At 45.5% G+C, this 26,651-nt stretch overlaps 1 protein-coding gene across 1 annotated transcript in view; it reads right to left on the bottom strand.

Moving 5' to 3' along the window:
• The window catches only part of LOC143357939 (spondin-1), a 195,970-nt gene extending 169,593 nt beyond the window's left edge, over nt 1-26,377 (bottom strand). Inside the window, exons 1-2 of the mRNA XM_076794669.1 lie at nt 25,940-26,377; nt 9,599-9,833 (exon numbers count right to left, since the gene is read on the bottom strand). Coding sequence (XP_076650784.1) covers nt 9,599-9,833 — 235 coding nt within the window. The 5' untranslated portion in view covers nt 25,940-26,377. The remainder of the gene's footprint in view (nt 1-9,598; nt 9,834-25,939) is intronic.
• Nucleotides 26,378-26,651: the final 274 nt, after the last annotated feature.

The raw sequence follows: 26,651 nt of genomic DNA, 5'->3' as shown, positions 1-26,651 counted from the left end.
CTGAAACTCAATCGTGAACTGCAGACATTTGAGAACGTTTTCAAGCAAAGAGGAAATAAATGGAACAAATACAAATTTTTGAATGTGCTTGAAAAACCTGTACACAGCGCAATCGATGAAATTTTGTAACGCAACGTAGGTACTCGGAGAATCGGGGTAAGAGGTTAAGAGCCTTACACGAACTTCCGTGAGCAATGAAAGCGATGCCATTATTATTTGCAACGGCCCAGCGCTGCGTAAATAGCGGGACCTAATAAAACCAGCTGGAAAAACCGTTCACGAAACAGCGCGTAATCTATTGAAAGGGCTCGATCGATCGGGCTGCGTGTACACACACACACACACACAGAGAGAGAGAGAGAGAGAGAGAGAGAGAGAGAGAGAGAGAGAGAGAGAGGCGAGTCGTTGAAAAGAACGTGGAAACGCAAAATCAAGAGGATACATGATAAACACTTTACCGGTGGCCGACAACACCACGCCCGCGGACCGTCGAGAATACCTATTTTGGACCCCTCGCTATTTATTCTCTAAATAGAAGCGAACATTTTTTTTTCTCCTCGGCTCGCACCGGTCCGCAGTGCAACTAGAAAAATAACTGTGTGCCAATTCGGAATCGTTTCCGGCGACCTGGCCATTCCCCGCCATCGCGAAATTGTTCGTGGTTCTCATCAGTATATTGTGCCGGGTAAGTTCGCCGACTGTCAAACCGAATCGATACCGGTTCCGTTGCGCTACACTGCCGTGTAAACAAGCTTCCGTTTCCATTTGCACGACACGCGTTCTTAGGAAAAGATGGCATGGCCCCGCGATGGAAAACAACGTACCGGAATCGAGGATCTAGGGGTTGGACTGATTGAGGTCAGAACGGCTGATTTATGGAACAGACGAGGAGTGCTAGAAAATTGTTGAGTAACCGTAGCAGGGCCTAGGAAAAATAACAAGATCTACTAAATATTTGTAGGAGCCATTAAAAGTGCATAGGGAAACGCTGTAGTACTAAAAACAAAATCCTGTGGTATGAGAAAAAAAATTACAAGGCTTAGGAAAAAATTACAAAGCACAAGAAAAAACTTTTTGGGTCTAGAAAAGAAATTACATAGCCCTAGAAAAAAATTGTAGGGCCTCGGAAAAAATGGTATAGCTCTAGAAAGAAATTGTAGGGCGTAGGAAGAATTCTAGTGTTCCGGAAAATTCCACGAGCTAAAAATGGAATGGGAATTGTATTAAATTTAAGCGAATTGCGGACCGACGATAGATTCCCGGAATTCCGGCGCCGAGAGTCGCGCAATTTCCGAGGGTTAAATAAACACGAAGCATTCGGCCTCGTTATCATTTCCGTGACGAGCGCAGGAACGGGAAATGGTACATCGCGATCGGAAAAACGGTCATGACGCAAATGACGTGGATCGAGAGATGCTCTGGAAAGATGAATCGCGCGGCGATCGCAAGAAAAGTGGGGCTTAATGCGTCCGACATTCGCGGAGGCTCGTAATGACGGATGGAAGAAACCAGATGGGGCCCTTATTGTCGGGCTAAAAATATTGAAGCGTTTTGCTCGGCCGTTCGTCCCGGCTGCGCGGCATTCTGCGATAATTTAAAATCCTTTCAGAGCGAAACGATTGTACCGAGACAAAAAAAACGAAGAAGAAAAACCAAGAAAATAAATGCTCCATGAAAATCGGTGACGAAACACTTCGCTCCGGAAAAACTGGCGTTCCTTGTTTTTGGTACTTCTCCTCGGTGACCAGATATTTCAACAAATAAACCTTTATTCTATTGGAAACTTGTGTACGAAATTCTATATTATTGTAGAAGAATGTAAAGCAACAAATCCAGACAAAAAATGAGCAGATAGTTGACTGAAAAAGCATATCATATTTTATAAAAATTTGTATACGGTCTTCGGAAGCTGGGATACCGTTAACACAGCGGAGATGGTTCTGTTCGATTAATATTGTCGTGAAACCGAGGGCGCAAAGAAGCTCTTTGAACCGAAAATTTCCCGGCAAACTAATATGAGCATTAAAGCGAGCCACGAGAAAATTCACCGAAGATTCCGCTCCATTTTAATCTAGCAGGATCCTCGGCAAAGAAAGCGCATAATCCCCGAAATCCTTTCCCCCTAAATCACTCTGGAAGGTATAAATTTCCCCGAACGTCCGGAATCTTGTAACCCGTTTCGAGATTCTAAGTAAACTCAGCTCGGGTATCGGGCTAGTAAAAACCGGGCCGTTTCGCCGACAAAATCGATGTTCGTCTGATTGCTCAATTAAAGGAATCATCCTTGTTAGCCGCGCGCGCAATTACGAAACAGCGATATACCGCGCGAAGATGTACCGCTTGGAGAACTGCCGACAACAAACGACGACATGGCTGCAGAGAGAGAGAGAGAGAGAGAGAGAGAGAGAGAGAGAGAGAGAGAGAGAGAGAGAGAGAGAGAGAGAGAGAGAAAGAGAGAGAGAGAGAGAGAAAGAGAGAGAAAGAGGACGGGAATGCGCGCTCATATTCCGGCTGCTATTCATATTACCTGGAATTTCAATTCCAAGGACTTTCAGCGTCTCGGTTTAATTAACCAGCGGGGCTAATAAACGCGTGCGCGAGCCTCGGCCCTCGGCTGAAAAACCGTCGGGCAACCTTTTTACCCGCGGTGCGACGCACGCACGGCGAACAAGCCGTAATAAGGATACGCGAGGACCGAAAGGAATGAAGAACGAAGAATACACGACGAGAGGCCACCTCTTCATCTACGCGCCAAGGCTCGAGGCCCGTGGAAATTCCGCGGCGCGCGAGCTACACGCGAAATCGCTCCTCTCGCTTTGCTCTGCTCGCGAACGGGACTCGTGAACTGCTGCGCCGTCTTCTGGGACAAGAAAATTAACAGATTCCAGCTCTCCTGTGAGATTTTCTCTTGAATCTTGCAGATAAGTGGAATAATGTTTGCAAATGTGCGTGTGGATTTTTTTACTACGGGTGAAAATTGCTTGAGAGGATGATTCTGTACGATGAAATAACAAGGATAGATGAAAGGGTGAAATTGTCGTGGAGATTCTATTTTTGAGATATTAGAAGTTGAAGTTATCCCTGAAACAGGGCAACCCGCCAGCACCGGTGAATCTGTAGGTCTCTAGGCGCACAGACAATTCTTAGCACTGGAACTATCGAGGCCGTCAAAATGACGGTTTTAGTTCTCTTCCTTTACAATTCGTGGAATGATAGAAATATTTTCTTGAGAAATTGTTTAGGGTGCTTGTTTATTCAAGTGGATGTCACCATAAAAATCCTATGCAGTTCCTGATCGTTATACGGAGATCTACAGTACGTCTCGCGAAAATTGCTTGCGCGCCTAGAGACCTACAAATTCACCGGTGCTGGCGGGTTGCTCTACTTCGGGGATAAATTCAGCCATCTACTGCACTAGCCAGTAAATCGAGGATTTCGTCGAATGATACCGATCTACAGACAATCTCCTGTAAGATTTGAACTCGGAGAACTTTGTAGAACCCAAGCAAATGACTGTACAATTTTATCACAAACGTACACGACTTCTGTGTGCATTTTTCTCCGACTTGCTCGCATCTGTACCACAATACGCAGCATCTTCGCACCCGTTTTCTATTCTAATGGAAGACAAAGACCATCTACTCCCGGTTTACAGACCTCGGATATTAGCCCACTCTGTATGCCGCCACATGTCTGTGGACAATGTGTCAGTATGTACAGCGCTCAGTTCGCCCATAAATCTCCGAAACGCAGTGTCGAATGAGGAACGCGGCAAGATGACTGTCGCCACAGTTGAGCAAACAGGAAAAGCGGTCTGAGGTTTCCTCGACTAAATATTACTCCGCGTTCTTTTATCGGGCCGCGCCACTTGTCACGCGTTTAGTGCTTCCGGTTCTCCTCTTCGAGTCTCGAAGCCAGTAGAACGGGGTACCAGTCATCGGTAAGACAACCGGGAAAAATAACACGGGAATCTGGGCGGAAGTCTTGCAATCTCGACGACCGTCGCTCGTTCGATACGAGGAAATGAGAAAATCGTCTGGTGGGAATATTTCCTATCGGCGAGGAGGCAGATGCACGATTATGCGGCAGAAATTCAGGTGGCAAAGCGAATGCGTCGGGGCGGCGAAACGCGGCCCAAAGTGCATCATTTTTTCCCGATTCTGTTGCTTTTCATCGTCGATTCGAGCGCAGCTGGTATATACGAGAATGAGAGAGAAACGGGAGCAAAACGAGAAGAGCCCCGACTCTCTCTCGGTTCAAGCTAAAAATACCTCTCCTCTTTACCTACGCCCCCTTCGCTCTCGGGCACACCCCAAGAGTCTCTCTCCGTCTCTCCTTCGTCGTCTCCCACCTCGACCCGTCTCTCTTCCCCCCCTCTCTCTCTATATATATATATCTCTCTCTCGCATTTCTAGTTCGCACGTTTCTCGCGCAGCCGTGTCTGTCCTTCCGCTTCTCGCAGCTCGAAACCGTCGCTCCACGGCTATAAATAAAAAAAAATAACGAGAACACCGTGCGCGCTGCGGGTGTCTCGAGAGAAGAATAATTAGAAGCGGCCCTTGGAGCGTCCGCAGAAGAGAAAACTCCCCGGTGCAAAGCGTTCTTCTTCCCTGGCCGAGCCGTCGACGACGAGATCGACGACGACGACGACGACGACGACGGCACCGTCGACCGTCCGTCCGGCTGTTCCTCTTCGTCTTTCCTTAGCTCTCTCGCACGTCCGCTTTCAACCTGCTTCGCGCGACCGAGAACGTCTCTCCTCTCGTCTAGCGCTCTCTCGCGCGCGGACAAACACATTTCGCCGATCCCGTGCACCCGTCCGCTCACGCTCGGCTGAATATGCGATGAACCCTTCCTCAACGCTTCGGAAAATAAGCGGGACCACGACGTTCCCGAGGGAAAATGCCGCACGGCATTAGCGAACGCGTGCTCGATTTTCCGAGACTCTCCTCTGCGGACTTTTGAATCGTAAATCTGGAAGCTGGCGGGAAAACTACTTCGTCAACAATCAATTGTATGTTGTGATTAGTAGACTCCGGAGATTATGCATTTCTCAGAAAAATGGAGTGGTCGAATGCAAACCTACAAAGACGTCGGAAGAATCGAGGAAGTCGTTGGAATATTATTCTCGACTTACCAAAATTATTAGAGGAGAATCTGTGAACGACTCTAAGCGTTTCGACAAAAATTTGTGCTATCCGAATTTCAAACAAATAAAACAGTGAAGCACCTATAAATTTGCTTAATTGTACCTCCGATGAACAAATGACTGAGGAACTTAGATAAAGAGGTTCACAGAAATTTTGTGCATCGATCGAAGGTCACGGGACAAGCAAGATCGCGTGGATCCACGTCGAAATAAAACGCGGATCGCGGACGTTTCGTTAATTCCGTGGCGCGACCCGTATTTCTAGCACGGGCCGTTCGAATTCCCGGAATCCCGCGACCGAACGAAATCTCGGTAATGTAAAAGCTGCTGGCCTGTATCTCGCTGGTACAATATTGCAGCGGGGGACCGATGGAAAGAGTCGAAAGAAGAATCGAGGGAGAGAGAGAGAGAGAAGAGAGGAAACTATGTGAACAGTCTACGTGACCGTCGATACTTCCGGCTGGCTCCCGATGGCATTAGAGGCACGCGCTAACGCTCTTACGTTCGCTGAAAACGCGCAGACGAGAGCGTGGAGGCCGTCGGCGAGGTCGAGTGCACGGCCAACGAGAAAAACGCCAAAGAAATAAAAGATAAAAATCGTCGGAAGGACGACGAGATAGGGAGAGAAAGAGAGACAGAGAGCGGCCCCGTGTGGACGTTCCAGAACCCGCTGGAGGGGATTCTGCAGGAGAAACAGTGGTGCGAGAGGGTGAGACTCGATGAAAAGAACAAAAGGGGTCGCGGAGCGAGAAAAAAGAGGGAGGAAGAATCGAATTAAGTCCGGCGGACTTGCCGGGATTGCAGAAGGAAAACAACGCGCGCTCGCGTCGGTGCCGATTTTACGATTCCTCCTGGGGTGAACGGGAAAGGGGTGGAAACGGGCGCAAAAGGGGCGGAGACGAAGGTCGGAAGATGGAACCAACGTTCTGGACGCGAATTCCATTCCATTAGTCGGCCGTTAGCGATCGTACGTGCCCGCTCGCCTGTACACGCAGGATGTATTCCGGGAAACCTTCCTCCTCTCTTCGAAAGACCCTGCCGGAATGCAGGCCGTCCCAGAGAAAAAGAGAAAGGCCCTGGAAAAACTAACCCCCTCGATTGCTACTCCGAGCCGCGCGACGAATCGCCGTAAAGGATTTTCGATTACGTCTCCCTGCTACCCTCTTTTCACCTCGGATCACTAAACTGCCTCGATGTTTATCGCCTGCTACACTTTGCCACCCCCACTATATATACATATGCTGCCGGATTTTTGCAAGTTCTTCCACTGGGAGATTTTTCTTTGAACCCTTTGTACTACGATTTATTCGACGATTGCAGTGATTAGAAGTTCTTTGTCATATTTGAGCATTACTTGCACGAAAAATCATTTCGAAATCAAAGATGTCGAAAGTGTATAATGGAGGGTAAAATAGCAATACAAGGTTTGTATTTTATATTTTGGTTAGAAATATTTCATGGCACCGCAGTAAACAAAGAAGTTTTACCTCGCAAAACGATGCAGAACATTTTCTATCCCCATTTGCAAACAAGAGAATGCATATTTAGAGGAGTCCTGTATTTTCAGGAAATCTTCTACTGCTTGTTCTACTCGGTAAGTAGACTGTCGTCTATCAGGCAGCTCTTGCGAGCAGACATTATCTACCTACACCGCTCTACGACCGGAAATTGCTGGCAAACTATTCGTTACGTCGCGGTAATCCTGGAAACCGTGACTAGGAGAGTTCAGTAGATAGGGGAGTTCCTTGTCAGACGTCTCAACAAGACGCATGATACATGCAGCTCTGAATCTAGCAACTAATGTTTTAATAGAAATGAAAAACTCTTGAAACCGTACATCTCTATTTCAAGGGTATCTAGAACGCGATATTTTGGATCAGCTGTGGAATTTTTCCACCTCGAAACAACAAAATCCTTTGTCGTCAGATTTCCTCGTACACTTTCGAAGACGTTCCAGCAATCTCCACAATTTTTTATAGGACGAAAAAATAAAAATTGTGGGCTCGATTACTTATTTACTGCGATCGAGATTTGGGCCATTATAAGAAGGATTCTGATTTAGAGCTCGTTCTAGACTAGCTTTGGAATTTTTTTCACCATGAAACTACAAAAGCTTTTGTAATCGGGCTTTGGCATACGTGTTCCTCGATGTTTCACCAGTCTCCACAATTTTTCATACAACGGAAAAATAAAAATTGCGGGCTTGATTCTTTGCTCGGTGGAACGGTGATTCGAGGGAGCGTGAGTCGCGGAAATCTCGCGGCTGGTGGCGGCGGATTGCAGGAAATCGATCGAATTCCTGCAACACGCTTCATTTGCCGTGTTCGCGGCGTCAAACGACGCCCGGGAAATCCGCAGGATTAAAGCTTTCCACGAGGAATCCGCCGCGGCGGCCGCGAGACGACGGGCGACACGGTAACGATTCACGAATTCAGTCTCGGCGCAGCATAAAACAAAATGCCGTCGACGCTGGAAATGCCGCTCGTCCGCATTCCCCGCATTTCCCTCTTTTCTGTTTCCTTCGACCCCTAACCGTGCCCTCTCCACGCCCCTCGATTTTGTTCGGGGAATGCGGAGAGGACGGTCTTTAAACCGAAATTCAATTTCGGCGGACGCGTGCCTTTCTAATTCGAATTTGACGTTTTCACAGGGAAACACGGGCCAAGGGAAAACTGGTCCCTCCCACGCTCCGCAATCCAGTGTTCGAGGCTCTGTCAGACCGGATTTATTCGACTCTCGATTCCCAGACATCGAGAGGCACCAATTCTGGCCACAGGCACGAATCGAGAACGCGAAACTGCGGAGAGTTACGAGCCGCGAGAGAAATTTATAGACCGTCAGGGACCCGCGACACCTGTTCCCCTCGTGCTCCCTACCCCCCCCCCCCCCCCCCTCCATTAACCGTCTGAAATATTTCTCTTGTTTATGGACCAGCAGCTCCTGCGGAAAAGTCCCCGTTGCCTTTTCCAACGCGGATTTCTTTTGAGTTTGATCAAGCTGCTTTTCGAACTGGAACGACTCTAGACTCTATCGCAACAATTTTTACTCTATAAATGACGAGATTCTCTAAAATGAAAAAGAAGAATTTTTGACCAGAGAAAATGTGATTTTACAATGTAGACTACCTTCGAGAAAAGTTCCAATCGAATTATACTGACCATTGAGGAGTTAAAATTTTGTCTCTCATCTCTGAAGAGAAGTGAAAGGGAACGAACAATTTTGTGACAAGTGTCTCTGATTTTCAGTTTTAGTCAATAAAGTTTATGTGGAATTTATAGGCGAGACTGTTAAACCACACCCATCAATGTCGGCAGCTTGCCTATCGAGCAAAACGAATAAAAGCAGCAATATCGGGAACTTTCCTGATTTTTATAACGCGTTACTTCCATTTCCCAACTTTCTCCTCGACGTCGCGAAAACGTTTCTCGCGATAGTAATTTTTACTGCAGACGTTTAGTACTGAAACAATGTATTTTATCTCCAATAAAAGTTCAACGGGACTCGACAGTTCCTTAAAACGTCCACGCTGATCGTCGGAAATACTTTCACAATAATTCTAGCGGAGAAAGTAAAAGATTCTCCCCGAGACCCGACTTACATTCAACAGTATTTGCACACTTACATACTTCGTACATAATTTGTGATCGGTAGACTGCGGATTTTCTGCATTTACGACAAAAATGGGTCCGGATACTTCTGGACGGCTGGGGAATGCAACGGATTGGAGCTTCGAGTCTGCCATTCCTCGCGGCGTTGTTCCTCGAGCGAGTATATCGCACGCTGGCAGCCCGGAAGAGACCTCAATCATCGCAGACACGAGTCGCAACGACACCGTGTTAGCGCCGACGTCCGATAATTTCCAACTTCTCCAATTATCGTTTCTCGCGCGGACTGGGAAAGGAGGTCGAAGAGAACAAACCGAGGAAATGGCGTGTTCCGGTGAGCTGACGCTGCTCGGAGCACGCCCGCGGCGTGGCGGCTCAAGAATAAGCGTCGCTGATCATAGAAATCGGGTTGTTGGAATTTCCCTGGGAATTCCCTGCCCTCGCTTTTCCCTCGGGCTTTCCCGGCTACCGAATCGAATCAACCTCTCAAACTCGTTTTCGAAACTTCTCCTTCGCCCCCCTAATTATCTTTCAAAAATTCTAACCATTGCTCGAAAAACGATCTTTTCTGTGAATTTTGTGGCCTCGTTTCCCCCAGGTATCCCTCATTTTTATATCCTTTCCTTTGTTCCCTAATTATCGTTCCCGGATCGTGGACCTGATTGACAATTTGGATCAAATATCAACTGTAGCTTCCACCTCGGTTTTCGCATCGTTACTTCGCCCCTTAATTATTTTTCAGGGACTATTGCCGTAAGTAGGGTTAACACCAAGGACCTGTTCCGAATCGACTGAAAATTCAGAGATTAATGGTCTGCTGGAAACAAACGTTCTAAAGACTCACCGATCAGTTTGCCGAACTGAGCAGGTGGCTTCCATTCCGGGTAGTGCCGTGGAAATCGCGCCCTCGACCAGTAAGTCCTTAAAGTGACTTTATACAGCGCCAGCTTATCCTGTTTGTCCTCTTTTTCCAATCTGTCCTGGGCGAACGATCCACATTGGGCGACCACGAACACCAGCCGCGTTCCAAGCAGTGTCAACAGCAGCGTCGAACACTGCAGCCACGTCCCGCGGAACATCTGCAAGTTAGACGACAGGGACACTTTAGAAACGACTGACCATCAGTCCCTTTCACCGTTCAAACCCTCGCACTACCATGGAAACTGCATAATTTCCAAATGGGCCATCAAAGCTCATTAATACACGTGCATCATCTCTCGTCACCATTTTGTGGTGCAGAAAATAATGTTAAGCTTTCGAGTTTGGGATTTTAGGTCTAAATTGGATCTAGATTTGATCGAACCTAGTGTTGGATCTGAATTAATTGTTTGTTAGAGCTCAGCTAAACTTTGATGGAATCCATACTAGGTCCAGATTGAAAATAGCTCCAGCTCAAGTCTGAAGTATCTCCTGGCTCTCAGTCTGGAGTAGACTCAAGTTAAACGCAGACTAGGCTTAAATTACGTCCGAATACAAATCCGTGTCAACCCTAGAGCAACCATCGATCATTTTCCTCCAGGATCCAACCCACCAATTTGTTCACAAATGTATCACCTGTCCCAAAAGCCACCCCTACATCCACTATCAAGCGAACGTCCCCCGGAACATGGTGATCTAGAAAAATCTGCATCGATCGATAACGAAATGACGAGCGAGCGGCGTATCTTTGGAAACGCCATCGTTCATTTCCCTCGACAGGGGTACAAGGAACAAACCGTGTTCCGCTTGGAAAGTCAATCCATTAGCCATCCTTTCTCCAGCCGGCACGCCGCGCCGCCCAGTGAGCATGAACAGGCACGCAACAACGTTTTTAGAATACGAAGTCATGGCACGGTGCTTGCCGCGTCCGTCGCTGATCGATCAGCCTTGTGCACCAGCGAGCGTGTACGCGTTTGCACGTGCGCATCTCCGATGGGCCGCATAAATTTCACTGTGTTTTTAAAGCCCCGTAATCTTTCAATCAGAGGCTCGATCAATCGGCCCCGACTGAATACGAATCGAAATTACGAGCGCTCCGCCAGGGAACGATCGAATTCGCCCGTGCCCAGCCAAAGGACTCTTCTGTTATCCTTGCGGATGCGATCGATCGATCCTGCGCCACCCAGGATTACGGATTTACGCGTCCTGCTGGTTTGGTTGCTGCTGGCTAAAGTTCCAATAACACTGTTATCATTAGGCTCCGGGTTTTAGATTCTATCAGAAAAATCGGTTGACCAGGAACAAATGATTACGTCAAGTTAAAATGTTTACGAATTTGGATAGATGTCTATGTAGCTCCCTTATCTCGCAATTGATGGCAGACTATATTTATTTCGCATAAAAATCTGCAATCCAATAAGAAAGACGATACTTTAGAACAATTCTTATCTAGAAACAGCATATGGAAATTTCTGTGCATTTTTCAAATCATAAAATGATATTTGCTATCTGTATGAACAGTTTGCGGATTTCTATACAAAATAAAAATCGTCAGCATCGATTCCACAGTACAGGAGTTTCATATATATTTATTTCGTAAAGCTCTATCATACATGCATAAAATCCGCAGGCTGTTTACAATGTAAAGAAATAATTCAGCATCAACATCATCCGGCAAACTGCTGCGATTTCGGTCACGTTTTTGTGTAACTGGGACGGCGTGAAAATTTGACAAACGAAAACGAATGTAGGAGAAACGGCTGTTCGCGGCTCCTCGAAAATCGCAACTGCGGTTTGATAATAAAGAGTTTTTCCGCACGGGATTGGCGGAGACACGATGTATAGTTGGCGGGATCGTGCATACAACTGCAGCGATCGTATCTGGCGGGCCGGTGCGCTGTGCCGGTCTGTTTGCATATGCAGATCCGAGAGTGTACTCAAAATTCAAATCGCATTCGAATCGCTTCCGATCGGTCGACGCGCGCGGCCACCACTCGTCGAAATTTCACGGCAGTGAGCCGGCTCCGCGCGATTTTCCGCCAGGCCGAGCAATCTTGTTACACTTTGACCGTGAACTCGCTCGGTTTTGCATCAATTATCTCAAAACTTGCACGGCCATGTCCTGGATACCCTATGGCTGGGATCGGGACGGGGCTGATTAGGCGAAATTGAGCCCCGAAGTCACACCTCGCCTCTATTAACAATAAACCTACCGAGCACTACATATGGTCTAATCTTGCCTTATAAGAATGAAATAATTGAGACCCCAAACTCTTTCCAAGAAAAATACCGAAACCCATTCTGCTGCAGCCTTATCGGGTTCTCGCACGCTTTTGATAAGACCCTATTCCAGCCCTGCGTTCTCAGCCTTTGTACGTCGGAAAACACCGTTTCCGTCCCGTTAGTTTATATAAACTTCATGCAAATTCATAAGTAATCGCTTCTTGAGTTTGCCTCTCGTCGTAGAACGTCTGACAGTCGGATGAAACGGGATCTATACGACACTTCTGAACCAGAGAGACTACTATTATCTCTTCACCAGAAAACTAATCTACTACTCTCTGCGTGCTGCTGATACGTCTCTAGGTAAAAGTTTATCTACGAGTAAAAATTCGTTTGCCAAATAAAATATACAGAAAACTGACAATTTCCAGCCTTAAACTACGTAGAAATTCATTGCTTCGCAAAACGACTTTGTGCAATATAAAAGACGTCCGACAGACACCAATGTTATTTCTTCTCTGAATAATTGTAACAGGTGAAGAATAATATATTGACAGCTTTAAATTATTAATTTTCCCATAATTTAAAATCGAAAAAAAGCATCTCCCAAAAATTTCGAAGATTCGTTAATTCTGAAGACCTCTCAGAGCCTCCCAAGCGCGGCAGGCCAGAAAATAATTGCAGCCTGCAACCGGGGCGCATTTTCCTCTGATCCACCGCAGCAAAGGACCCCGAAGGGCCTGGCAGAGGTCTCTGAAAAAGTGCGACGGCAAAGCTGGCAACAAGTAACGCGGAAACAAACGGCGCTTTTGTAAGAGGATTCGAGTGTCGCTGTTTTTCGAGTTTCTAGCCCCGGTATCGCGGGAGGAATTCAACATTGAAAATAAAAAAGGAGAAAAGAATGCAGAGGATCACTTACCAGGGAACGCGGGGGCTTCATCGCGCGCGTAGAACGATAGGCGGGGAGGTTCCCTTCGTTTAACGGCAAACGAAGTAATTCTGCTGTTTCATCGGGCAAAAACATCGGCGCGCTCGCAAAATTCTTCCGGGTATTCGAATATTCGAGATTTATAACGCCGGAACGAAGTTGCGAACGCGTTTGTGTGCTCTCAGCGTTGCGATTTCGACGCAACCGCCCGGAAAATACGCGCAAAAACAGCGTGGCCTGGTTCGAAAGCGATGTTACAGCGATTACAGATCGTGCAGCTGCGATTTCAGTTTGTTAACTCGATACTGTCGCTTTTCTAACTGTTACTCTTTCCCTGTTCTACTTTTTAAACCGCACGGAATATTTTTGCAACACTGCGTAATCGCAATTACGAATTCGAGAGCAATCTTATCACTCGCGCACGATGCCAAAGTGAATTAACGAAGTGCCCTATAGTCAATTAACTTCGCGAGATTCACAGAGACGTGACTATGCGACATTCGACCACGTTCCTATACTGTATTTCAGGCTTGAATTAATAACGGCAAAATCGTCGGATTGCGCAAATCCGTCAACATGATGACGAATCAGTGTGTATTCAGCTGGCTGTCGCGGCCGCGCGGAACACAATTACGAAGTAATGCAATGACTACACTGTGGACGGTTACGCAAATACACAGTTTGGTGTACTAATGCCGAGGAACCGGATCCGCACAGAAATATGGTTGCTCCATCGAGCATCGAACGCTTCGCGAAACTTTATCAAGCATTAAACTACGATCGGATTTATCCGCGAAGAGAGAGCGAGAGAGAGAGAGAGAGAAGACTACGCTACGAATGCGTGAAATCCGCGGCGTCGAAATCTATAAATATTGTAACGTCGATGCTCTGCACGAGCGATAAATGTTCAGCACCGGTGAATAATAAAGCCAAACCGGATAACAAAACGCTCGGCGATATAAACTGACGCGTAAAAGGGTAGATTTCAGGCTCTCTTCAGGGTTGCCATGAAAATTTAGCCGTCCGTTAGAGTGGCCGGAAAATCATCGAACGCGATACTAAAACCAATGTCACTGCTCCCGACTTGCAGAATGTTAAAAGGGGTCCCTCGCGTAATGCAGGAAATTCTACTAATATTGTAACTTTTTTTTCTGAAAAAACTGTTAGCTATAAAAGTATATGATTAGTTATAGTTGCAAAAACACATCCGAGAACTAGGACAAAATTTTATATTCATCTTCTCGTCACTGTTGCATCAAGTTACATAAAATTGTTGTGCGACCATTAACAATGAAGAGGAATCTATTTCTGGGCCAGTTACACGAGAATCCTCGTTCAACCTCAGCGATGGGTCCGAACCGTTCGCAACTGTTGAATCGCGAAGTATACTGGCCGTGCTCGAGGCGATAAAGCAACCCGCCAGTAATCAAAGTGGAAAAACGAGAGACACGACAGCGCGCGGGCTCGCGCGGAATGACAAGCTGCAGAGCACTTTTGCAGCGGTATCCGTTTCGAACAAAATGAAACCGTGCAACGCGAAACTTTTCATCTACGGGGATCGCGCACGGGAAACGAAGGCGGGGGGCGGGCTTGTAAATATCATATCACATTTACCACGGTCATTATTCGAGAGGAACGAATCCATGGATCAACAACGCGAAGCCACGGCCAGGTACTATGGGGTTTAATTAATTGAGAAATGTGTATCGCTGCGCGGCCATTGTGCCCTATCAAACTCTGTCAATCTCTCTCCATCGGGTATGGAAAATCGACGTCGTAATATTCCACGGTTCGAAACGTTAAAGTATTACTTTTTGCATTTTTTATTCTTTACCTGTGCTTCGTTTGCCAATTTTTCAAATTCGCTGTCGATTGACAACGATATAAAAATGTATACCTCTAAAAAGATCTTTATCTATTTCCTGCTCTGTCCAAAACTTGAATGAGAAATAATTAATCTACCATTACAAAATGAACAATATCTCAGCGAAGTTGTACACAACACTAGCGACTACAAAATAATCGTGCACACAATTATAAAAATCTTATACGATCAACGTAATTCCAGCCGAAATAAAATTCTCTAAATTCCATAGATAAAATGGCTTTAAAAGAAAATGGAGTGAATTAAGTATATTTTTTCAGCTCTCTATCACTCTGGTACGTCCTCGGATAACAGTGCATAAGCCTCGAGTGAATAAATTCAAAGCCCGAAGCCCGACAAGGGGAAAAACCGTGATGTTTCAGTCGGAAGGACAATTTTGCGATTTTACTTGGCACAGACGAGAAGAAAAACATGAAGGGACGATTTGGAAGCAGACAGGAGGATCGGAAATACCGGGGAATCTTTTTATCGGACAGTCGACAGCGGCCGAAGTTCGGAGCGAGTTGGCCAGCGTGTTAATCCGCTCCACAAATACAAATATCCCTGAGTAACCGAGCGCGCGCGGCTCGCGTATTAACGCAACTCGTTAACGAACCGCGTGCGTCCAAAAGTTTCGCGTTTTCTCGTGGCCCCGAGGCTCGCCAAATCAGTGGGAACTCGGTAATTACTTTCCCCGGCGGTAAACTAAAATATAACTCGGCGTCTTTGCGATCGGAGCGAGCGCTGTCCGCTCCGGATTCTTAAGTTCGGGGCTTACACTCCCTCGAGATGATCAACTACTGACTCATATGCTAGCATATATAATAATAATCTCCTGAATAAACCGAGAATCTTAATGTACGTCTCGAAAAGTCTCGAGAATTCAAAGGATCATGAAATTATTTTACGTTTACTCCACGGAAATTGTTAATCGATGAAAATGAAATTTTGGTGAATTTTATGTACGATTCCGTAGTGGTTTGCGAGCACGGAACAGGCTACACGTTTTTACACGATTCTTCCCTTATCGGAACCGATCGACGAATGTTAATTAACGAATTAATGGGCGAACGAAAATGGTAATGAAACTGCGGGCTGGGTGAAAATTAAATACACCTTTCCGGCGCACGAGATATTAAATCGAACGGATAACATTGTGCGCGCGCCAAAAAATACATTTAAGGGGATTCAGTTTTTATATTTTTCAGCGGGGGTGGTTCCTGCCTCGGCCTACGGTTTCTGCGATGGTTCAATTATTTCGGGTGTATTGATTTATCGCATGTATTTATCATGCTTCGGCGTCGAATCGTGCACAGGAAGGACTGTAATGTGTGGGGTGCGCTTTAAAGATTGATTTAGTGCGATACGTAACGAGTTCAGCGTGCTATGGATTGATATTTGATTGCTAGACAGATGTTTATAACATCGTGAATATTCAGGGGTTGTATTTAATACAATTTTACATTTCTACACCGTTTATGGCTCGATGAGATTATTTATGGGGCCATTTGTACAGTCAGTCTGAGTGGCTGTACAGTTTTTTTATGATGTTTGATAGTTTATTGATTTCATTTCAATATTTTTAGGCGTTACGTGGAATTTGTTAGAGTTCACGTTGAATTCTGTATTGCAGCAGATCAGTATTTGTTGTCGGCTTATCGGAAGAATTACTTATCGTAGCACATAATAACTGTCTTCATTACTTTCAAAAGCTTTGTTGATCCCCGAACTGGGTCACACACATTATGAGACACCCTGTAGCGTAACTCGGAAAGCCGGGCCACGTCATAAACAGGATCATTCGATGCAACGGTGTAATTTCCGATTAATAACGAGCATTATCCATTGATCATAGATATGCAGTCCCGTCAGTAAATATTAGGCCACCCATTGTGTACGCGTGCCACACAAAATTTTATCGAAACTGTATAATATTTTACTCCGCTTTTGTTACGCAGGGGTGTGGCGTCAACGTGATTTATTAAACTCTCGATAGTCCCCAGAGGATATTTATTTATTATCGACAATAATTTCATCGAACTCTCTCGCGACCGTTGAACACAACTGTAGCTGCTGCAGTTTGCGAAAAATTTCACCATAAACCTAGCACAGGCTTTGCTAAATTTGTAAACTGTTATTTTATTTACCAACGGAACAAACACGCAATGAAATATTTCCTTGGCAAAAAACTCCCTGTAGTGTGAGAGTGGAATAAAAATATTGCAACATTTATTTAATAAACTGCATCCTCTGCATTCTACTGGTGCACAAACGTACACCATGCAACCATGTACGCACGTGAGGATCTATGTTTGAACTTTTATTATGAACAGACTCTATGATAAAAAGTAAAATGGGAGATAAACCCAATTTGTAGATTAGGAGACAGCATAAAATTTATGACAATACACACTGTATACCTCTCTTAATATTCTACAAATTTGTCATAATTACACGAGGACACCTAGAGAAGAATTTGACCCGATCAAACACCTGTACGGGTCATGAAGAAGTTGCAATCTGCAAGTACAATAAAAATCGAAGAAATCGACGAAAGACAGATCCAGAGCCAACGCAGATCGGAACCAATCCGAGCGCCGCTAAAAAAAAGTGATAACTATAAACCAGATCAAGAGGGGTCCCATCGAAATCAAACAGGAACGAGAAGCAGTTCGGCATCGATCGCGCCATAAGAATCAAAGCCGTATCAATCCGAGATCTTATGGTTTCAGGGGGAAGCACAGAGGGTGCTGGGGATCCACGGGGCGAGTGGCTGCATTATTCGCAGACCGGGGAAATATTTTCGCGCGAAAATAGCCGGGGACGGGGACGTTATTTCACCAGCAAAGTCGTATCTCGTTTACTGTCACCGGTGGGAAAGGTTTCCACGGCTACGGACTCGTGGCAGCGAGCCACCTAACTGAAAACTACCCTCTATCTCTGTCCCTCTCACCCGTCCTCCCGCCTCTCCGTCTTTTTTCTATGTTTCCTCCCTCCCTTTCTCTCTTTCCCTCTTCTGTTACGTACGTTTCATTGCGTTTCATTACCCCGTCTCTCGCTCGTTGGGATATCTCGCGGCGCGAACAACGCAGCACACGAGCCGAGTTTCGCTTACGTGTCGGGATCGTTTGTCTGTCGACGCAGCTGACCCAATTTCAGCCCTTAACTTGCGTGCATTAAGTACAGAGACGGGTCCAAGGGAACAGCCGGAAAAATCCGGGACACGCCTCGAATCCGTCATCCTGTGTCTGTTTACAATTTGTCCGCGAGCTGTTCGCGCGATTCGTGACTGTGCGAATTTCCCTGATGTGGAATGTCAGCAAGCTCTTTCGCGAACTTCAGCACTGCCCAAAATACAGTTCTCGATCATGGTCACATTTTAAAATGAATCTAAAATCGTTATTTCTCAATCCGTGTTCGTTCACAATTGCGTTTAAATGTTAAAAGAGAGTACGACATCACTGGTTAACCCTCGAATGATGGGACTTGGGACGATTTTATCCTAGAGTTACAAACGTCCCATCTAAATTTTAACTTTCTAGTAGCTATTCCACATAGTTGGCTATTTGTATGCATATCGAAAGCAGCAGGATCAACGTTGATTTAGAAGAAGTGTGCTCAGAAATGTGTAAAATATGATTCGGTGGAAGGGGTCGAAACAACCCCGAAGAAAGATCGCGGGTCGTTGGTCGTTTCGACGGTCCCGTAGCTCAACGAAACGTGTTATTCGGTTCTCCCCGGGTAATCGTTTTTGCTCGACAAGCTAAAAGCTAATCCCGGGCCGGTTGTTAATCGGTTGAACGGGGGTTGGAAAAAGCCTCGCGTGCACGCGATCCGCCCCGCAATTATCCGGCGAGGGGCGGAGAGAGGTTCATGGATCGCGGAGGCGAGGGTTGGGGGATGATTCTCTTCCGGGTCCTGGCTACTTCAGAATTTTCTAGTAAGCAACAAGTTGTCGCGAGCCGCGATTACTTGTTGGCACGTAAATAACGAAAAGCGACTAGGGAGAGAGCGAGTCCTCGGTGGAAAACGCGTCGACATTTTTACATGAATTTACGCGACGCTTCTGGTCCCTTCGTGGAAATAAAAAAAAAATTCTGGCACCGTTCTGGCGACCATAAAACGATCGACGCCATCCAGAACCATACCCGGTAGTAGATGCAATATTTCACGACAATATTTCGTTTCATCAACGGTGATTCACAAGCTCCTTTCAAATATCGGACATTGTCTTGAGAAAACCGGAAGAACCTAGGATCATGGATCATGGCAGGATGTTTCTAGAAGGAAGTTTCTATCCGAGCAATCGTAAAATTCTCTGCTTGGAATCCGAAGAGTTTTCGAGTTTCTTATTCGCTTCTTCATTAATGGGACTCGCTATTAATACGACGCTTCGGAACTCGGAACATAATTTTGATGAAATTTAAGACATTCTTGCTTGAAATAGAAACTGTCTTTCTGGTCTAACGACCTGAAGAATTCCAGAAATAAAAATTTCATCAGAAACAAATTGGATTGGCCACAACAGAATGACTCTAGAATTTTTTATCTGGATTCGCTAAATTTCATTAAGTTTGATTTAACGATTTGGTATTTACCTTTGACCACTAAAATATGTTGAGAACCTGCGGAAGACTTCCTGTCCAACACAAATACGTATTTAAATCCAAATCAGAAAAATTTAAAGAGCACCAATCTACCGTAATCTACCCGAAACTCTCCGCTCGCTTTAAAAGTAATTCCGGTAGTCTAAAAACAAAATGGCGATACAATAGATACTCCTACAGTCGACATTTTTCAATTCTCCGAAAATTTGCCCGCGCAACGCTGCCCCGAAATTGCACGGTGCAGCGATAAATCTGTGTTTTAATCGCACGAATAATCCTGCTAGTACGGACGATCCGAAAGAGGATTCCTGATAGCCGGTCCGATCGATCGTATCCCAGAATGCTCGGAAGAGAGAGAGAGAGAAAGATACAGAAGTTTCAAGAGAAGGAACGTTTCAATATGTTTCGCGATTCCACGGAAGTCGCGACGATACCTCCCGCGCGGCACGGTGCTTTAAATAATGTTTGAATAAAAAGCCCGAAAAAGTTTTTCGGTTAGACCGTGCTCGGAGCCAGGATTTACAACGAGGGTAGAATAACCAGCCCCTCCACCCACTAGCCCCTCTGCATCCCTATGCAGCCAAGGTAATAATAAAGTGAGACGAAGCCGGAAGGATGAGGCGGAGCAGCGGAAGCGAGAGACGCGAGAGAAACAGCCGGGGAAGACGAAGTTCTCCTTCTCTCTTCTGCCTGTTGCTACAACTTCCATCTTTTGCTCTTTCCGTCGCTACGTCTTCCATCTCTCACTCTCTCCAACCCCTATCTCTCTCTCTATCCTCCATTCTCTCCACCCCCTCTATCTTTTCACTCTCTCCAGCCCCTAACTCTTTCTATCTTTCACTCTCTACACCCCCTGTATCTCTCTCTGTTTCTCTTTCCCTCTGCACCCCTTATCTCTCTGTAACCCTCTCTTTCTATTTTTCACTCTCTCCAACGCCTATCTCTCTCTATCCTCCATTCTCTCCACCCCCCTCTATCTTTTCACTCTCTCCAGCCCCCAACTCTTTCTATCTTTCACTCTCTACACCCCCTGTATCTCTCTCTCTGTTTCTCTTTCCCTCTGCACCCCTTATCTCTCTGTAACCCTCTCTTTCTATTTTTCACTCTCCCCACCCCTTATCTCTTCTATCTTTCACCCTCTGCGCCTCTTATCACTCTCTCTCTCCGTCCCTGCTCGGTCTGTCTCGGTCGATCTCTGTGGATATTCAATTTCAATCGGATTCCTCAAGAGCTTCATCCCCCGGAATCCGTTACAAAAGTTCGGTCGCGACGCGAACCTAGGAACCGGACCGATTTCGACCGCTTCCGGTGGGTGGGGGCGTGTTTTAAAAGTATACGGAGGCACCCGAAACTTCTTCCCCAGCGAGTCGTTAACTTTCCCTCGGAACCGTAACTCCGTCTTCGCAGGCAACCCCTTCTACCGGGGCTGTTTTGCCGGGGAACACGTGTTCCGGAGTGTTTGCGAGGGCGGACTCTCTAACTCCGTTTCTCTGTTACTCTCTGTCACTCTCTCTCTCTCTCTCTCTCGCTCTCGCCCTCGGAATCGCCGCAGAATGGCCTAGCAAATTACCGCTGCCCCGAACAATACTAAATATCCAATGAGCCGAGCGAACGCACTCGGAATCGCTGCGAGCAATCTGGCAAGATTTCTTCGCACGTGGCACAGCTGCCGATTACTAAGTTATTAGCTGACTGTGGCAATTTGTACACTTACACTGTGTACAACCATTGCTGAAGCAGAGGGAGATGTAGGATTTAATGTGGTTTTTTAACAAGTAGAAGACGTACGTCATTCGAACGTGTGGTCCAGGTGTTCTCTCAATCATATAAAAATAAATATCATGATCGGTTGCTCTCAGAGTTGGAGACCGATGAATTACCCAGAATCCTACCGGTTGTATTAAATTCTTCATATTCCAATCATTTTTTAACACAAATCGATTGAAAATACCTCTTCCACGAAGATTAAAGAGTATTAGCATAAACCAGTTTTCCAATATTTAACCGTACATTTAACCGCGCTTCCAGCAATAAATTGAGTTATACGGAATCCTACTTCAACTATTAATCAATCAAATGAAAATTTTATCAACGCAGAGGCACGACCACGATATCCCGATTAAATCCCCCCGATCGCAGACATAACAAGCGCAACAGGATCATGGGAAAAAAGTTTGACTGGCAGTTAATTGCAATTCCAAGTTCACAGTCAAAGAGTGCTCACTTGAAGACCAACAGCCTATACGAACTAAAATGAATTTCCAGTAAACGGGCCAGAGGATTACGCGCTTAACCGAAGCTTACACGCAACCGTTGCAAATATCAACAGGGGGAGGGAAGGGTGGGGGCTAAAGCATCACTATAATTCGGATTTTAATATCGCCGGTAATGCGATATTCCATACTGAGCCGTTAATTCGCGGGGATAAAGGACACTGAAGTCGTCGGTCCGAGCGCGAGCGGCGCACTGATAAAACGACGCAGGGTATGGAGCGGGGAAGAGTTCACGGCTGCAACAATTAATTAATACATTTTCGATAATTAAACGTGGCGATCGTAATGGGAGTCGCGTCTCTAATTTCCGTCGCATAATAATTGGTTGAGAATCGGGTCGCATTAATAATAACATTACGCGGTGGGGATCAAACGCGCGCGGATTTTCACCGGCGAATTAGAAGATTCTATGTTCGGTGAACGAGTCGTTTCGCTAAATTCTAATAAACAAACCGGCGCACCGGGCCGGACTGTAATTTTCATTTGGACATCGAGCACGACGATACCGAGGACCGCGTCTGGAAATAGTGGTGTTACACGTTTCCCTATTTTCAGCCGTGCAACCTGTCGCAGATGGATCTAGTTTTCTGGCCCAAAAAAATCAATTTTCATGTTTTGCAGTTCCTTAAACCACTCTTTAAAATTTGCACGAACAATGAAGTCAATTGAAAACAAACATCGACGACGACAGAAAAAAAATCCGTCGTGGTGGACCAGACCTGTGTCCAATTAATGGATCTTCCCGCCGTAAAATTTCTGATTTAACCGACCCCGTGCAACCCTTTAAAGCTCGTGTGCACTCTAGTCGCCCAGACACGAAAACTCGTTAATCACATCAAGCAATCAATCCCGCTCGATGCTCCATCGGCGACCGGCACCCGTGAATTCCGCCCCTGGATCCCGATTCGGACGCATTAACGAACTGTGGAAACAGAAAAACTGGGCCAGTCACCGACCGTTGCGAAAACAAGTCCACTCGGACGAGGTGGGTGGAGAAATATTGTTGAAGAGGCAACACGCCATCCGACAAACATGCTGGCAGCTCGAATCCGAATCTCCGATGATGAACATTTTACGTTAATTATTGCTAGGCGGCTAATCCCTTAACTGGATTTTTCCCGTTGTGTTATTTTCACATTTTTCCTCCGAGGAAATAATATGCGTGCTCGTAAATTGTCTTTCAACAACGGTACTGTGGATTTTAAGCAGGCTTGAGTTCTTCAAAACCATTTTAAAACGGCACAAAGTATGTAGATAATCATTTGTTCGAAGAGAAATTGTGGGGGATGAAAAGCAAAAGAAATATAACTCTGGACAGTCGGTATTTAGATTTATACAAAATTTCATACTGAATTTTATAGATATGAACCACATCTCAATATATTTAAAGCATTTTTGCAATTATTAATAAAGCAAATACAATATCAATAGCGGCGGAAAAAGTCGAAGGCGAAGGGATTAAAAATAGCCCTTAAATAATCTTTGTCTCTTTAAAGACAATATTTAGACGTCTCATTCTAAAATGAAATAGTAGGCACCTTAAAATAATCGCGGTTATAATAACAATTGTGTTTGCCAAAAATAGTCTCCTTTTAGAGTCTAAAATTTTGACGTTCCTCCAAGGGGAGTAACCGCATTAAAGCACGCGAGACTAAAATTTAATTCGTGACAAATACAGAAAAGTTTTCATTTGATTAGAAAGTTAGTTGGGTAGCGAGGGACCCGACAATGGAAGCTGAGAGTACGTTTTCGTATTCCGCAAGTTTGAGAGCTATAATAAACTCGGTGAATGATTGCATTCGCGGGCGGTGCAGTCTATCGACGTGGCACACACCGGTTCAATTGGTTCATAATTGTTTCACATTACAAGCCTTTGGTAACGAATCCGCAAATTAACCGCAGAACGTCACACGCGTAGCTGAGCTCTTCCGTCATTCGCTCGTGTTTCACTCGATAGTATTCATTTCAACGTCGCGATGCTCTTAACAGGGGCTCTACGTGTTCGTTTACGAACCCCTCTAGGCCTGTTACATGCTGTATACCGAAACGTCGTTGTTGTGCAACAGTCTAATGGAATGATCGAGACATTTATTTGACACCGCCCGACTCGCGTGACACAATTGCAATTTCCAAATTGCTGCGCGGGTTCTGGAATCTACCGTGCATATCGAGAAAATGGTAAATGGCAATTGTATTGGGAGTGATACGATCCAAGAAAAACCACTGTGATCAGCAACAATTCAGAAATATTCTACCAACGATATAAACTCAATTATTTATTTATTTAAAGAAATCGTTATTTTATACTAATCAGATTTAGCATGAAGTCTAGCGAAAATTTTAGATTTTGTAAACACCATTGCAGTTGTCAGCATCCTTTAATATAGTGTCGTAAGAGACGTCCTAAGAATTAAATTGATTTTTCAACAACAAATGTTTTCGAAAGAAAAGCAGGATTAATTATTCAAGAGCGCATTTTGTAGAAGAAAAATTGCAAACCATGTCACTGCAATATCCATCCATTTCTCAAGAGTGACACAAATTTGATAAGCGCCAGGGAGGAGCAGATATTCAGTACGGGGTTGAAAAATGATTTAATACCAACACCTATCCTCTCATAAAATTTCATTCTTCTTTATCCTTTTCTTGAAAAATACTATAAAGAGAGTAAAAAAGCAAGAAGAAATTCTATTCAAATCGAGCTTCCCTGTGACTGCCAATAAGAATACAAAAGTTGCATAGGCACTTGTTGTACGCCAATCTATTTCGACCAACCGGAGCAAACAAAATGTAGGAAAGAGTGTGCTCGGAGCGTCCCTGGGACTGTATTATATTTCCCAGCGGCTGTTTCGGTTAAAATTCTTCCGAACGAGTCCGTGCACGTCATTATTGCATCCTAATATTCTTCGCAGCGCAGCTCGTTTCGCCGCAAAAGAAAAATTCGAGAAAAAAGAACGCGGCAGAGTTGGCTCTCGTTACCGCGGCATGGCAGCGCAACCTCAGAACTCCGCCAGCTGCGGTTCCCCCGTGTTTCAACTATTCTCGGCATTATGCAACGAGCGAGAACCTCTGGTCGATCACCTCGCAAGAAAACCTGCGAATCCCCCGCGATTGCAAACGAAAAACGCAACAGTTGCATTGATCATCGCACCCCCCATTAACTTTGTTTGCAAGCGAAAGTTAGTTCACCTGAGCAGCCGTCTATTTATGTGAAAAACTTGGCGAACGTGGGGGTGGAACAAGTGAATCTTTTAGGGGTGACTCTGGTCCACATGTTCTACCAATTAGGCGACTTTTGTGATTTTTTCTGGGAGAGAGCAAAAGCTACAGTATTAAAGCTTTGTGTATTAGTATAGGCTTCTTTTGGCTGTCTGGGACAATTGTTGAAAAACTTACCATTTTATTTCTAAGTGACGAAGAAAGCTAGAATGTTTAAACATTGCGTATAACTTCAATCATCTTTCGACTGTTTAAAGCAATTATTAGAATGTGAAAATATTTACCGGACCACAGCTATAAATGAATCAAGAGGCCAGAGTGATTCTAAATGTAAAATTATAAAATGTTTCTAAAATGTGCTGAATTTTATTTTGAAAGAGTTCGCAAATAAACATTGAGTCACTGCCGCTCCCATGCTCCTAATTATGTAATTCTGGCCGGGGCGCCTACTTAAGGGTTGAAGCTCTCTCACGCGAGACATTCTAAGAATTCATCCTTGGATCACGTTCCAACATTCTCTTTACTTTTCTTTCTGATGTTCTTGGCTAGCGCAGACACACATCATTGTTTGGTACATTGTTGACCCGCTTTGAAAATGATACCGAGAAATACGAATAGACGCGCGTTCGCCGTGTGCGCACCGTTTGAAATACAAGAAACACATTTTATGCTCCCCCAGAAATTCATATTTCACAACTCTGTTATAGTTAGCGCAACAGTTTGTAATTGCCTCTATTAACCTAGTACCTTAACCAACCCCTCTTGAGGTTATTATACGTGAACAAAGTTTCAAATGAATCAATTAACCGCGGGTACCATTTCTTCCCTTTCTCAAAGGGACGCATAATGGGATAGAGACAGCTTTCCACATACATTCTGACGATTTTTAAAACACTGGAGAGAGCTATGCTAGTTAACAATTTCTTAAATAAAACATGCCAGTCATTTTTTACGCTCGGGGCGTATAAAAATTAACAGATTAATTTTCATCCCCCGGGGGGGAGGAACCTCAAATATCTGTTAAATTTCATTTCGTTCCCCGATGCGGGGGTGGTAAAATTTCTATAAACACCGAAAGTGGGGAAGGTCCCCCGAGAGATGGATCCCCCATCGATCCCTCGAGGAGGTACCATTCTTGGGTCAAAGTTCTCACCGTCCTCGAGCTGCGTAAGTCCCTGTTCGCTGGCTCTCAGTCAGTGTCTCTGCGAATCGGCGGCGGTGGAGACGAAACGCCGAGAACCGAACACACTCACATATCACACACAGAGGCGGGTTTAACTCGCGGCGATCGAGTCGCGACGGATCGTTCGCTGGACGAGTGAGGTGTTCGCCGACGAAGATTCACCAGTTTCCGGCCCGCGCGCGAAAGACCGACGAGCAGCGACAGAAACAGAGAGACAGAGAGAAAGATAGCGATAGAACCAGAGAAAGAGAAACAGAAAAAGAGAGACAGAGGTGGCACGGGACGAGCACGAATTTGGTCGCGAGCGAACGAGAACGAAAGGGGAAGGAGGTTCTCACGTTTCACGACACGTATCACGCGCGGGTCACTGCCGAGACCGAGACGGGTACGATGCTTTTAGCTTGAGGGTTGCCGCGGTACTGCGAGGTCCGCGCTGAATCGTATCCGAGCCTACCGAGCAGACCCGCTGCCTACCCTCCCGACCCGCTCGCCCATCGAACCATTGGTCGACGCTTTCGCGCCGGCTTTGTCCATTGGACCATTCAAACCCGAGCTTGCGCTCTCCTTGCTCGCCGAACTTAGCGCTCAACGGCTTCTGCTTTTTCAGACCGCGGTAGTTTTTCCTTTGAACCTGGGATGATGCTTTCACTCTCACAAATATTTCAGAATTTATTAGGGTAAT

The sequence above is a fragment of the Halictus rubicundus genome, chromosome 10 (assembly GCF_050948215.1).
Source record: "Halictus rubicundus isolate RS-2024b chromosome 10, iyHalRubi1_principal, whole genome shotgun sequence".
NCBI lineage: Eukaryota > Metazoa > Arthropoda > Insecta > Hymenoptera > Halictidae > Halictus > Halictus rubicundus.
This window is presented reverse-complemented; position numbering and strand designations above follow the sequence as displayed.